The sequence below is a fragment of the Syngnathoides biaculeatus genome, chromosome 22, assembly GCF_019802595.1.
Source record: "Syngnathoides biaculeatus isolate LvHL_M chromosome 22, ASM1980259v1, whole genome shotgun sequence".
NCBI classification, from domain to species: domain Eukaryota; kingdom Metazoa; phylum Chordata; class Actinopteri; order Syngnathiformes; family Syngnathidae; genus Syngnathoides; species Syngnathoides biaculeatus.
This window is the reverse complement of record NC_084661.1, coordinates 13,552,555-13,567,585: the sequence shown is the minus strand read 5'-3', so window position 1 is coordinate 13,567,585 and position 15,031 is coordinate 13,552,555. Positions and strand designations below refer to the sequence as shown.

At 38.9% G+C, this 15,031-nt stretch overlaps 1 protein-coding gene across 1 annotated transcript in view; it reads right to left on the bottom strand.

The window, feature by feature from the left end:
- Nucleotides 1–12,665: 12,665 nt before the first annotated feature.
- Nucleotides 12,666–15,031, bottom strand: part of LOC133495590 (transient receptor potential cation channel subfamily M member 4-like) — a 17,134-nt gene continuing 14,768 nt past the window's right edge. Inside the window, exons 26-28 of the mRNA XM_061810431.1 lie at nt 13,932–14,004; nt 13,180–13,273; nt 12,666–13,100 (exon numbers count right to left, since the gene is read on the bottom strand). Of these exons, the coding sequence (XP_061666415.1) occupies nt 13,072–13,100; nt 13,180–13,273; nt 13,932–14,004 (196 nt within the window). The 3' untranslated portion in view covers nt 12,666–13,071. The remainder of the gene's footprint in view (nt 13,101–13,179; nt 13,274–13,931; nt 14,005–15,031) is intronic.

The following is a 15,031-nucleotide window of genomic DNA, read 5'->3' as shown; positions in this document are numbered from 1 at the left end:
CAGGCGGGGCCGGGATTGAACCCGGGACCTGAGAATTGTGAGGCCAACTCTTTCCAGCTGAGGCACTGTGCGCCCTAAGCAGATAATATCATTTCGATTTCATTTACTTTTTTTTACCATTAACAATTAACCATGAGAAAGACTTTTGAACCCACAATAAAGGAAAAGACATCCTCGGGCTTCCTTTAAAGGGAGCGGCCACAATGGCACACGTAAACGACAGTAAAATCCGACGTTCTGGACCGCTGGACCGTGTTCAAACACAAGAATGCTTCTTGAAATAAATTCTTGAGCAAAGTGACATCCGAGAAGCAAAATAACACTCTGTGGATTATGCCGAGGCCCGACAGCGTAGCAGGTGTCATTTGAGAAACGGGGCCCCGTTTTGTATTGTCGTTATACTGTAATTACAAAAGGCAGCAAACGTGCTAAGCAAAACCAAATGCAAAGACTCCACTAATATTTGTTGCATTGACTAACTGTATTTTTTCCCACCTGATCTTTTAGAATGTTTTTTTTTTTTTTGTCATTGGATTCCCACTCCCAGCCTCAATGTCTCAAATTAAGCATTAACAACCCTCACAAGCTCCGTCGTACAATGTTTACAAAATACATTCTGAATATCATCGAGAGCGTGCAGACGAAAGATTTTCTCCTGGCCTGGTGCCAGTCACTTGTCGCTCTGGTGACATTCGCCGGCGTCGCGAGAAACTAACTCAACAGGTTCGATCGGCCGCCGCTTATGTCATAAGCGGCCGCCGCGTGTGTTTATCCACCAGCGTCACTACAAAACACATGAAGTGTGGCATCTGAACCAAGGAACGAAGATGGTGAAACAAAGGAAAAAATGATTCAAATCAAATAATAACACAATTGTAATCATGGGGGGGGGTTGCCTTAGTTGTAATAACACAGTCGTAACCTTGGGGGGGTTGCCTTAGTTGTAATAACACAGTCGTAATCTTAGGGGGGGTTGGCTGAGTTGTGTCATTTGTGACTGTGAGCCTTTTTCCCAGTTATAATCATAAAATATAAACGTAAAAACTTTGAGAAACTGAAATGAACCCAATGAAGTAAGATGGAACAGCAAGTACTAGTGGTAAAGTCTTAAATTATAGCATTTGAGTAGTTATTTTTTTTAGGAAGTTCAAGTGTTTTTTTTTAAATATTCTCAAATAAATTTCAATTCACCACTTTATCATTTGTAATTATCTCTCCCTGACGAGCACTATCCTTTATTCCCAGATGACTTCAAGTAGAGCCAGCATTTAACTACGATTCAACTACAAAGAAATACAAAGATTTTAACAATTAAAAAGAGAATTAATGCCGCTAGGCATGCTGCGATTCATAGAATCCATTCCGCTCAGCTGCACTTCCCAGCATGCCTTGCGGCATTTTGTAAAACGAGCTGTTAATTTCTTTGAACTGTGACCACGTTGTCCGTTTCTGCTTCTTGACAGCGAGCGCGATAATTCTGCGTCGATGTCACGTTGTTCGGCCGCATTGTCGCTCTCTGCATCCATTTTCTGAGCCACTTATCCTCACGAGTGTCGCAAGAGTGCTGGAGCCAATCCCAGCTGTCGTCGGCCAGGGGGGCAAGTTACACACCCAGAGCTGTCAATTGCAGGGCACATGGAGACAGACAACAGTCGCATACACGATCACACCTAGAGGCAATTTAGAGTCTCCAATTAATGACCTCAGTAATTAAATGACGCGTACAGTTGACATACATACAGTAGAGTAGGTGAGCACTGGAACTGAATAACATGCACGGAGGTGAGCCAGTAGCCACTGAAAAACTGGTTGATGTTTAACAATGCTGTATCTATAGATTATTATTACTATTATATTTTTATCAAGACTATTAAAACGAATCGTTTTTCCTTGTCTTAAACATAGATTCCATTCCTTTTGTCTGGTAGCAATGCGGAATAAGTTGCAAGGTTTTTTTTTTTGTCAAGTTGGAAAGATTGCCAAGTGCTTCTCACAACATTCATTTTGTTACACCCATAATGAATGCACAGTTTAATGTATGCATTCTTATAATTATTTACATCCTGTTCAACTGCACAGACATGTAGTACAGTGAACCTCTTTGCCCTCGATGCTGGAATAGTTTTCCGTGCAGTCGGGGAGTTTGAAATACTCCCTGTGCCCCCCTCAACATTTTAATTATTATTTATGTTTATTGAATACGCAGATGGACAGAAAAAATGGTTTTAGGGGACAGGCAGAGGAGGACAGAATAGACAAGGAGAATCTGGGTGAGAATCATAGCAGGATCATGTTTAGATAGTCCGGGAATGGTATTCGAGCACACGTAATGACACAAATTGTGTTCTTGTGATGACTGGTACAGTGAGATTTTTTTTTTTTTTTTTTTTTTTTAAAAGTGTCCAACACCTGTGAGAACCTGTGAGTTGATATGTATCCATAACCTGCTATTATTACTGGTACCAGCGCAAGCAATTAAAGCCGGCTGAGCATAGATTTTAAAGGTCTAATCCAGATGACCTATATTTTATTTATATATCACACAAATGTAGCTAATTTTTCATTTAAAAAAAAAAAACATTTTAAATATTCTCAACACAACAGAAATGAAAGAATTTTTAAAATATTTTTAATGAAATTTTAGCTATTTGTATGATAGAGAAATAAAATACATTTCTTCTGGAATAGTCCTTTAACTTGCAGCAAATGTGTCTTTTTTTATTTTCTGTACTAGGACGATACAAGTTTTCCCCGATTTATTCTTAAAGACAGCAGAAGATGTTAACATTGAACAACTTTGAGTCGCTGTTGTTGTGCCATTTATCCATTGAACGTCATGACGTTGGTTGTAAGTCTGCCGTGTGTCCTATAATTTTTTGGGAAATGAACTTGAATTTGGAATTCCGCTCATTCTTTTATATGTTCTCAGTCTTTCAAGTGATTCTGGTTATGTTCCGATGGTCAACCTTTCAAGCCCACATGAAGAAAAAAGTACTGGATATCGAAAATCCCGTGTACTATAGACAGATTGAGGGTGTTATGATTGGGCAGGTGGCTCATTTCTATCGTGCGTCTCTTGTTTAATAAGTCATCATTAATGCCAAGGATTAGGAGACTCCAACCTTAGTGCCGGTGTTTTTATGTGCGGTGGGACCAAAATAGGTAGGACGAATCAGTTCAGATAATGTGCCGTGCCCAACTAATTTTTAACCATTAAACATTTGCTCAACGTGAACTTCTTAGCGCCCAGTAATGGAATCAAAAGTTTGAACTTTCTAACACCTCCAAAATGCAAATAATTGCTGTCAAAAGAAAAGCATGTGCACATTTTGAAGAAAAATGAAAAAAAAAAAAGAAGATAATAATTATAACAGTCGAAGCTACGGTACACGCAGTGAAAAACAATTCGTTATAACGTTCCAAGAATTAGGTAAAATTGTTAGGATAATTATTCATTTTTTATTCCAATTTTATATTTATTTTATTTAGATTACATAATGATTAGTTGATCTATAAAAAAACACGGAAAATGCACCTTATTTGTGCCAAAATGATGGAGCCGCCATCTTCCTCTCTTCCTTTCCCTTTCATTCCAAGATCTTCTTTCTTGAGCAACCCTGAACTCTTAATCTATCTTTTTTTTTATGCATTGGGAAATATGATTCAGTACAATTTATTTTCTATACAGCATCAAATGCCTATACAAGCTCACCATTTGCCAAGGGATTTTGTTGCTCGGTGTGCCACCGCTCCCTAATTGCGGTACACAACTTGTCACCAAGCAAAACCTGTCTTCCCAGTACCCACTGATTGCGCTGCTTGGCTCACTACCTACGGTATGTCCTGTCCTGTCCTGTTCCATTTGATATATTTTGCATCATTTCCTCGAAGCTCACGTAGCACAAGAATGTCACAGATCCTCGATTCTCTATGAGCAAGAAGCCGAGCAGTACAGTTTGAAAACAGATAAAAATACCAATAAAAGATCTTAGAACTTGAAAATGTTATTGCAATGTATACACAAATACAGGGCCTGGCAATCGGCATTTACTTGCACAACAATCATTGATACATCAGACCTATAACGGACAGGATTACCTCAAACCTTGGTGCCAACCATATCTACAGACTGGATAAGACAAAACCGGTTTTACAAAAAAGTGTCCCTGATTAACATAACTCATTTTCATCACAAAAGGTCACGTTATTCAGCATCTCTATGGCGTAAACCTCTGCGTGTCCATCCGTTTTTTTAAAAGTTTAAACCTTCCAAAGGTCCTTTAAAAACAAATCGTTGCCATCCAAAGGGGCACACGTTTACATTTTAACAAAAAAAGAATCAACATTTCTTTTGGGTTAAAAAAAAAAAAAAAGGACATAGTACATTATTACAATACTTTAAAAAACAAAAAAAACTAAACTGGTTTCCCATTGTAATGAGAAACATTCTCATTGTAATGAGTAACTACTCCATTGCATGTATAAAAGACCCTTATTCCTTATTCAGGAAGCTACCCCTAGTAGGTAAATAAGGTACGACCCATGGGTAGCTGTTGTAATGAGTAAGTTTCTCATTGTAATGACAAACTTTTTCATTGTAATGAGGAAGTTTCTCATTGTAATGTGTAACTAGTCCATTCCATGTGTGCATGTATAAAAGACCCTAATTCCTGTTTCAGGAAGCTACCACTAGCACATAAATAAGCTACGACTACCTGAACGCAGGAAGCTACCGCTAACAGGTAAATAAGCTAAAACCCATAGGTAGCTGTACTCATGAGTAAGTTTCTCATTGTAATGAGTAACAATGAGAAATCTTTTGTTTTTTTTCTTTCCCAATGTCCCTTTAGGAGCTCCGTGCATTCTTACAAATGAGTATTGGGCACAAGTTAATGATAATATTATGAGAATAAGGAGGAGTCATGAAATTTAAAATATTTCTTTTCAAGAATAGGCGAGTAGTATTGTAAAGTATTCCCCAAGAATAAAGTCAGCAAGGCCCAAATAAATGATAACATGAAATACAACCTTAGCAATACTGGATCCCCAAGAATACTCACCTTGATGCAATTACGAGTTCACCCTTTTGTTAAATACTGCATTACATTTTTGAAAAGTTTTTCTTGTCTTTTTAGCAATTAATTGATGCAACATTTCTATGTAGCCAAAATACTACTACCGCTTTTTTTCTGTTGTAATAGCCTCTCAACAAAAACTCACCTCCACGCAGCGTAAGCAACAACAAATCCTTTATTTGGATTGTCACATGAATGGAATATAATTCTTTCAAAACCATTTACGTATGTTGTTTTTTTTATGCTTAATACAAAGCAAAACACACCTTAAGGGAAGCAATTTGCACTTCAATTGTCCAGCTCCATAAAACATGACCAGATATGCTTACTACAAATATTTCAGACCTATGAATGCACATTTGCATCATTTTTTTCCTCCACAATTATCGCTAAGGTCTTGAGCAAACATTCGGCGTTCATGTCGCACGTGCGCGAGGCGTGCGCGGCTGGACGACTTCGACAAAGCGTGCTTTGGGTCGCCGCGGGGCGGGGTGGCGGGCGACCAATCTCGCTCGAGTGTGTTTACAGCAAAGAGGCCACAGTCCTGCAAAGGCACGTGACATCTTCAACCCTGAGCTGGGATTTACATTGCATCTAAAGTTGATAGTTTTTTTTTTAAATTTATCTACTTATTTGTTTTTATACGATAAATCGTGAAAGAGGAGTCTTACTGAAAGATGGAGGCACTAAGTTCATCCACAAGACCACCTGAAAAGAACAAGTGAAGAGTTTGTTTTCAAAACGCGACATAGGCATTTTTTTTTTTTTTCAGATTTACGAAACTCGCGCCAAAATTATCCAGCTCCGAATGGTAGTTATCGGGATACTCTGATTTTTGTTCAAAGTGCGGCATATCGTTCTATATCAGCCAAGGAAGATCGCGTTTTATTTCAAAATGCGACATATCGAGATCTTATTTAGAGCAAAATGCGACATAATTTCGTTCAATCAGCGTGCGCTGCTGAAGCAAGCAGCATCCAATCAGAATTCGTCTCGAGGGAAGTTCCGGTATCTTCCACATCGTCATCCAAAATGGCTGCGCCCACGTTTGAGAGAGATGCTAATGCCGAGTTTGATTTTATGTACGAGACACTGTAGAGAATGAAACTGAACTAAGTCTTGTATTTTGTTTATCAATGTTTAATAATATCGAATAAATGAATTAGTGATTGTGCTGGTTTACTTGCAGGCTGTCCCATTGTGAGGGTGCTTTTCCTATTTAATTTTAATTCTTTATGAAATTATTGCAATTTAATACTTCAATTCTCATCCAAGTACCATTGTATCTGAATGTAATAAATATACTGTTTTGTCTATGATTGTGTCATGCTTGAATAGTAATTTTGTTGTTCAAAATATTTCACCAACGACCATTAATGAATGAATAAATTTTTATAATTCTATGCAATCTTTTTTTTTTTTTGCCATTTTTTATAAGGAAAGTTATCGGCTATGACTTAAGAAAAGTTGACATTAAAAGGAAATCAACACCCTTGGATTATTATTATTATTACTACACACTTATATCCTATTCTGCAGTGTTCTTTCCCCCGACAGCGACAGCTATAAATAAAATCAAAAGAAATGAGTCAGATTTCAAACAGTGAATTTGTGAGTTTGAAACCGATTTCATTTTGGAGATGTGTGTATGAGATCGACTACCTATTTTTTTTCTGCTGGTATCCCTCGCAATCCATATTAACATTGGTAGACTGGTTTGAAGCAGTTTACTTTCTTAATGATCTCACATCAACTTATAAACAAAATTAATCAACTGAGTGACGCAATGCCTGCAGATGTCGGATTGCTGAATCGCATACAGATACACAAAATTACAATGATGTAAACTCAGCCTTTCCAAGTCCTCATACTGAACAAACAAACAGTTTCTAAATAACTAAAAAACACCTTTTTCAAAGAAATTCCCATTTTTTCATCTCCTTTTTCAACATCTGACATTAGTGAGCTAATTGTGAAAATTGTGACTGGTGACTGACCCTTATTTCTGATACCTAACTCTCTAAATGTGGTGGTCATGGTCTTAAATATTATTTTAAAATGCTTGAAATGTTGAAAGGCAAATAGTTTTCATGATTTCCTATCAAAAGCAACTGATTTTTTTAAAAAAATACAGCTGCTCCTGAAGGTTTAAGTCGAAATTTGGATAAGTCTCACTTTGCCAAGAATAGAATGTTTGGATATGTCTCATTTTGGAGAAAAAATGAAATTTGTCATCAAAAAAACTCGGTGAATATTAAAGCCAATATTTTTTTGTAGTATGGTGTTTAGTTACTTTTTAGCATCTCTTTCCATCCCCCAATAGTTAGAAACAGAAATTGAGTTTATTGTTTTCACTTCAATACCAAGCCCTTTTCTCAAAATGAAAAAAACGGATATGTCTCATTTTGAAAACAAACTCTTCAAGTGTATTATTAATAAATTGCTACGGCACGTCTAAATGTAATATGATAAAAGATTAAATGTGGTAAAAAAATGGAGTAGGGATCACTTTACTTGGAAAACACAAATACAGCTACAAGTAATAGTAAAAAAAAATATATATAGATTAATTATATATATATATATATATATATATATATATATAATAAAAAATTAAAATTATATTTAATAATAAATAATTTAATTTAAAAATTTATATATATATATGCAGTTATACATATATATTAAATTTAAAAAATAATTTGTCAATGACAGAAAAAGCTTCAGCGGTGTGTTTGTGCCACTGCAAAAAAAAATTCCAAAGTACCATCTTGCATATTTCAAATGTTTTGGAATGTGACGGCGCGTTTTTAGGAATGAATCCCGTACCTGGTTTGCAAATGGTGTCGCACAGTATGGGGCAAAGGTAACAAGAGGAGCATTCCTGGAAGATTTCAAATCGTGCACGTGAGGTTTGCGGGAAAATATACATTTACTTGCATATATAAAAAGTCTGCACACCCCTGTTTAAATGCCAAGTTTATATGACGTAAAAAAAAAAAAAAAGAGACCAAAATAAATCCTTTCAAACTTCGTTTCCATCATTAACGTGACCTTTACAATCGAGTTGGAGTCTTTCAAATAGGGAAAGTCAAATTCACAAATGATCAGGTTCCACAACGATGCACGCCATCGTAATTATGATGCGGTTGCGTTTAGTAAACAAACACAAATAACTTCCTTGACTCATTCCAACATGAGTCGTGGGGAAACAAAAAATAAAAAAGTGAAAGGTTTGGAAATGACTTAACTTTCGTGTCGTTTATCAAATCACAAAGAGCTCAAATTAAAAAACGGGTGTGTGGACTTTTCATGTATAGCCGCTGAATACAGAAGAGAAGATCCTTACTTGGCAGTTCTCACAGTGGACTGAGTCATCTCCCGCCTCACATGGGCACTCACTGCATTTGCTGGAACAGTCCTACACAAGACATGCGTAGCTTGTGAGTCATCCCCAGGCGACAACCTGACGTTCAAAATTTATTCGAAAAAAAACCAAACGTTTTAATATTTGCAATCGTGTACCTCGCAGACGGAGCAAACGCTGCACAGAGAGCCCGAGTGGAAGCGCCGAGCGTCTGTGGGGGCTTCTGAGTCTTCGTTTGCGTCTAAAAGTGCATCAGCAAAATCATATGGAGGTGGAGGATGCATAATATTGAACTTATAATGATGTCATCATTGGAGCAGTTGAACATAACACAATATTAGGTACACCATACAAATCCCTGGGATGGACAGATATAACCTGAGAAAACTTTTTTTTTTTTTTTTACAGTAAGAAATCTGCAATGACTGCTGATGATAAGAAATGTAAGGTCACTTTTCTGAAAAAGCGTTTAAAAAAACAAACATAAGCATTACAACGTTTAATTTGGAAATATCGGGGAAGATTTAGAGAAGAAATGCGAAAAACAAACTGGCCTTGCCGTTGTTTCAAACCTTGATTGACAGATGTTTTCGTTTTGCATTATGTATGGTGGTGCGGATCTCTTTGGTGTCATCGGGGCACTTGATCCCAGCGGTTCCGGCAAAAGCCGGAATGGATCAGATAACGCCCGGTGGCACCTCGACAATAAGCTAGTTTATTTTAGGACTGATGAGAGACAGAGAGAGAGAGAGAGAGAGAGAGGAGAGAGAGAGAGAAGAGAGAGAGAGAGAGAGAGAGAGAGTGACTTCACCTTCGTCATTTGCTTTTTCCTCAGCCTCCTCCTCTTCAGCCGTTACCTCATCATCCTCATCGGCGGGATGCTCCTCCTGCATCTCTTTTTTGACCAATTTTGCCTCATCCTCCTTTTCACCTTCTCCATCTTCCCTTTCGAAACCCTCAGCATCCTCGGTCGCATCAGCCTCTTCGTCAATCTCGTCGTCTTCTTCGCCGGTCTCGTCGTCTTCTCCGTCTTTGTCCCGGGTCTCGCCGTCTTCTCCATTGGTCTCACGGTCTTCCTCCTCAGCCTCGTCGCCTTCCTCAGTCTCACGGTTTTCCTCCTCGGTCTTGTCGTCTTCCTCAGTCTCACCATCTTCCTCCTTGGTCAAGCCGTCTGCATCCTCAGCCTCTCCATTTTTATCCTTAGCGAAGCCGTCTTCCTCCTCCGAGTCCCCGGCTTGAGTGATTTGCTGCTCCTCGGTCTCCTCGTCCTTATCCTCAACCTCATCTTCTCCCTCCTTTTTCTCTTCCTCTTCCGAAGTTTCTTCATCCTTTTCATTCCCTTCAGTCCCCTCTTCTGATTCTTCATCTGCTCCCACCTCCTCCTCCTCTTGGATACACAGACAGGTATTTTAATCATCCAGAGAGGGAACTTATGTTCCAAATTAAGATGGAAATAATGCAAACAAAACTAAACATGCATGAGTTCAATTGCGCATTAAAACTTTGAATATTATAGACCTAATAATCAAATAGAAATGTGCTCTCGTCACATTTAAACAAGTGAAGGGCAGCATCCGGCGTAAAAACTGTGCCAAACAAATATGAGCGTTCGTCGGAGATGTCACGCTGTGGCGACCCCTAAACGGGACAAGCCGAAAGAAACTCTAGTGCATTTTGGGAGGCAGAAATATGGATTTTGCTACCATCATCCAATTCGTCAGCAGCCAGTTCGTCCACGACTCCGCCAAGGACATCTTCTTTCGAGAGGTCTCGAGCCTTAGCCGAGGACATACACAAAAGCAGCAGCACCAGGACCAGACGTCCCACCCGGCTTTTTTCGGGGGCCATATTGAGTTACCCAATGGAATCCCACCTGTAAAGAAGTTTAGAATCTGCAGAAGTGATCGAAATTGGAGGGGAGACGAGAAGAGGGGTCCGAGCCAGAGGACACGGCGGCAACACGAGTCTTTGAGCGACAGGAGCACATGGGCAGGGTGGAAGAATGCTACTGGGGCCTCTAGGCCTGTGTGTTTGGGAGGGGGCAAGGGGCGGTGCTCCATAGCAGCTTTGGGGGCTTAACCGGTAGAGAGAATACCAGAGAACAAAAGGTTAAAATATTATGCAAGAATAATAAAAAAACAAACAAAAAGCTCACCCTTCTTTTGTCAATAACTGGGTATAGAGCTCATGTACCTACGTCATCACATCACGTGACCTTTGTTTACTTTGCCATATTGCCGGTCTAACAAAGCATTGTTCAATACTAAGTTGGTTGGAGAAGACACGATGCCCAGTCTTGTCCGATACCGTTAGACATTTAGAAGGTGTAACTAAACAAAGGTACGAGGAAAAATTTAATAAACTCGGCAGAGAGGACCCGGATTGAATGCCGAAGTTGATGTTTTTGCTGATAAGAAATTGGACTGTTAATTCGCTTCCGCTTGTCTTGGACAAGTGGATCCACATATGGATCTGGAGAGTAAGTCGTCCAGATTTACACGGAAAAGTCTGAAAGCGTATAAAAGTCTGGACACATACAAATACTTTGTTGCTGGATCTGTTCGCAATCAGGAATAAATCACACATAGTGACGGTTGACGGCTCGTGTTCGGCCACATGGTAACCTTCACCGGAATCCATCAATCTTTTCAGCTAATATTCAATACAAATACCAATATTTCAATAAATTACCCCTGGTTTTACACAAACTCGCATTCATTAACCATGATTGAAAAAAAAAAAAGAGGACTGAGTCATGGCCACACAACCTACACAAACCTCTGCGACAGAAGAAGAGCCAACATGGCATTAATTTATGGTAATTTGAGATTGAGTAAAATAGTTCCTACCTTAAATGAAGCGACCGCTACACATGCGTGTGTTTATTTGGGTTGGGCACCATGCATCATGCTTAATTGCCGAAATCCATTGATCTTTTCAACTGGTATTCCATAGAATGATCTCTTTGAATATCTGTCTCGTCTGTTGTGACAACCGACAGCACGACAGGTCTCGGTATTGTAAATATTCTCCTCCGGTTCAGCGTCTCCCACAGTGTCGAGCAGCTCTGACGTGAAAATGGTGACGTCACGTGCACGAGCTCTATAAAACTTGTCAATGGGAGCAGAGCGAAGAGCCACCCGGCCCACCTATAGGCCATTATCATCTCATTTTAATTTTCAATTCAACATACATAAAAAAAGTACAAATTACAAATTTGTACAAAAATTACAAATAAGTCGTGCTACCAATGTGGCATCTGTGGTTAATGCGAGCTCATTTACAGTGCTAATGCTAGCTCAGTATTGCTAGCGCTGCTACTTTGGAGGTTGTACTGTATTCACATTGGACTTTCATCTAAAAATAAATGTATTGTTTAAATTACAGATGAACAAAAAGCTTCTTATAATTCTTTTTTTTTTTTTTTTTTTTTTTAAAAACAATTCAATAAACTAGCTGCCAACGCTTCAGAAAATGACCACAGGGTTAAAGTAACATCTCAAACTCCATAAAGTGGGAGTTATACAGTATTTGCCAAGCAAGCCCTCGGCAGATATGATATGCATGGAATAGATGCAAATAGAAGGAAGCGGAGATGACCTCCAAATAGCAAGTGTTCAACGTAGACACTACTACCTGACTGCTCCCTACTCAACTTGAGAAAAAACTGAATTGAACAGCAGCGAATGAAATGACTCCCCACCCTTGCCACATCTCTGACAGGTGGCCCAGTTGGCTATTTATGGGAAAGACACCTTCAAGAGGACACCTTCAATGTTACGACCTTTAGTCGAGCCGCGGCGAACTAGCGCCGGAAGCACCTGCGCGTCCAACAACATTCACCGGCCACAACATTAGGCACACTTGTGTCGTCTAACGCGATCTAGTTCGGGAGAAAACTGCATTTACATTAATGATAATGTTCTAGTTTTGATGGACATTCATTTCTGTGTAGACTGCATTATAGAGAGAAACTTTTCTTCAAATAAATTGAGCTTTATTCTAACTTTTTATATCATTATTGCCTTGGATTTCAGAGCAGTTATCCTCAACCGCTATATTATAATATATATATATATATATATATATATATATATATATATAAATAAAACTATGACATTTTGTTTTGTTGGTAAACATATTTATGCCTTGGCTGAAAAAACGTTTCGGAACCATATATAACCATAACGCCCCAAATAAACAGACACCTCTAAATTCTGATGTTTTATTATAAAAAATACGCATAGTTTAAAAATACCAAAAGTAAACAATGGAGTCCTTAAGTGTAAACCTGTCAACAGAATAAAGTGTCAACCTACACATTCAGCATTTAATGTGAAGTATCATGCAATACGTTTCGCCCCCAACCCTGTGTTACACCATATTTACTTTTAGTGTTAAATATTTACATTATCCAGTGGAAGACTACAAATACAGTTTGGCATTTTAATAGCAAACAATTGCACTTTAAAAAAATAAAAAGGTTAAAAAATATATATAGAAGTATTGCAATCAATTCTGTAACAATGTAAGGTTGGCTGTTTTTCTTCTTCCACTCATAATACAGTCTCGGCAGGCAAAAAGAGAAAAACGTCTTTTAGTGACACCCCCCGCCCACAAAAAGGGGCGTCAAGAACCAGAAGAAGGAGTGAACGAATCTGTTAAAAAAAAAATTGATAATAACAATTATTATTGTATAATTATTATTATACACAGAAGATAGATTTTAGAAAGTACCTCTCAGCGATGGGGGAGGCCTCGGAGGTTTAAACGAGCTGCCTTGCGCCAAAGTATCGACAATCCAGCTCAGGGCGCTGGAGCAATACTCCATCTGTCAGGCAGACAACGGAAATAATCATCATTCAAGATAATATAGCAATGTGGGAACGCTGTCTTTTTAATAACACGATGAAACGTGACACACAAAAAAAAATTTCTATTTTATCCTGGTCTTTCAACTTCTCCATTCGTTTGTATTTTGGTTTTAGCCGTTGGTGACACTCCAACCTAAACAGCCACTCCCCTTTTAGAACACGGCATTGTACTACAGTGTCAGTTTTAATTCGGGATTCCAGCGTCATTACATTTGCTCTAAAGCTATAACAAGATTGGCGAGGAAAGTGTGAATGCATCAATCCATGCAAAGGCTGCTGAATCAAGTATTAGTCATTTGGCAAGACATTTAGTCATACATCATCATAAGGAAGCAAACCTAGAAAGATTTTCTTTAGAGAATCATTGTTATGACAAGAAAAAAACAATCTAGGAATGAACGATTAAAAAATGGCATCATAGGGTGTAAAGTATTTAAGCCTGCGTTCAAGAATTTGTCGCTGTGTGTTAGAAAATACAGGTGTTGCGCGCGGAGGATGGGACCGAACCCCAACTTTTGGCGTTTTCGGTGTTCCTCGACAAATTGAAACCTGTGAGGTGTTTTGCACTAATCACAAAAACAAGATACAACTTAAACCAAACAATTGCAATATTACCTCATTCTCCAAAGTCCTAAGCCTGTGGTCAAAGTCCCTGCTCTCGGTCAGATGCTTCATCACACCGTCCACTCTAGAAATAAAAAGAAAAAAAAAAAAAAAAAAAAAAAGCCATCCACCTTAATTTTAACCCTCAAAAGCTACCAGACACAACACTTGGTACTCTTGCACAATTTAGATTGAATACTTTTTTTGCAGTGCTGTAAGAAATTATAACATTTATGATGTTTTGGTAAGCTTATTCAGGTATGAGGTGGAAGATATTGCATTACAAACAAGTAGTTCTGCACCACTCCAAACTAAAATCACAATAATATACACAGTACAGTATATGACACTGGTCAAATGTACTGGTCACGGTCAAATCTACATTTTATATACCGTAATTTCCGGTGTATAAGATGCAACTTTTTTTTTCCCCCCCATACGCTTTCAACCCTGCGGTTTATGCGGTGATGCGGTTAATTTGTGCATTTTTCCCAACGGCCGCAAGGTGCCACTCAAGCGGAAAAGGTAAGAGCGAGACCGGTGGAATGTATGTGCCAAGGAAGTGACTTTTACCGATCCTGCCCTGTTAGCGCTGCGCTAGCGTGTTACTGCCCTGTCCCAGTGATTTTTTACCAGTTTTTTTTTTTTTTTTTTTTTATAACCGGCCGGCCCTGTTAGCGCAGCGGCGCTAGCATTAAACTCTCTGTGTTCCGTCTTTGTAAATATCTCGTGTTTCAATGTCGGTTTCAATGTGGGCACTTGGGGCTTTTACATGGCTGCGGCCCATGTATGTACCAAATTGTATTTCCTTTACATTAATTGGACAAATTGCCCCAAGATGGAATTGTAAGTGCATCTGTTTGTCTCTATGTGGCCCGGAATTGGCTGGCAACCAGTTCAGGGTGTACCCCGTGTCCCCTGCCCGTTGACAGCTGGTATAGGCTCCAACACTCCCCGCGACCCTCGTGAGGATAAGAGGCAAAAAAAATGGATGGATGGTACTTCCTTTACAAATGTACTGGGTAAGGCTTATAACCAGGTGCACTCTGTAGGCTGGGAATTACGGTAAACGTGTGAATTAAGGTCCCCTCAAAAACCTCAACACAAAGCCA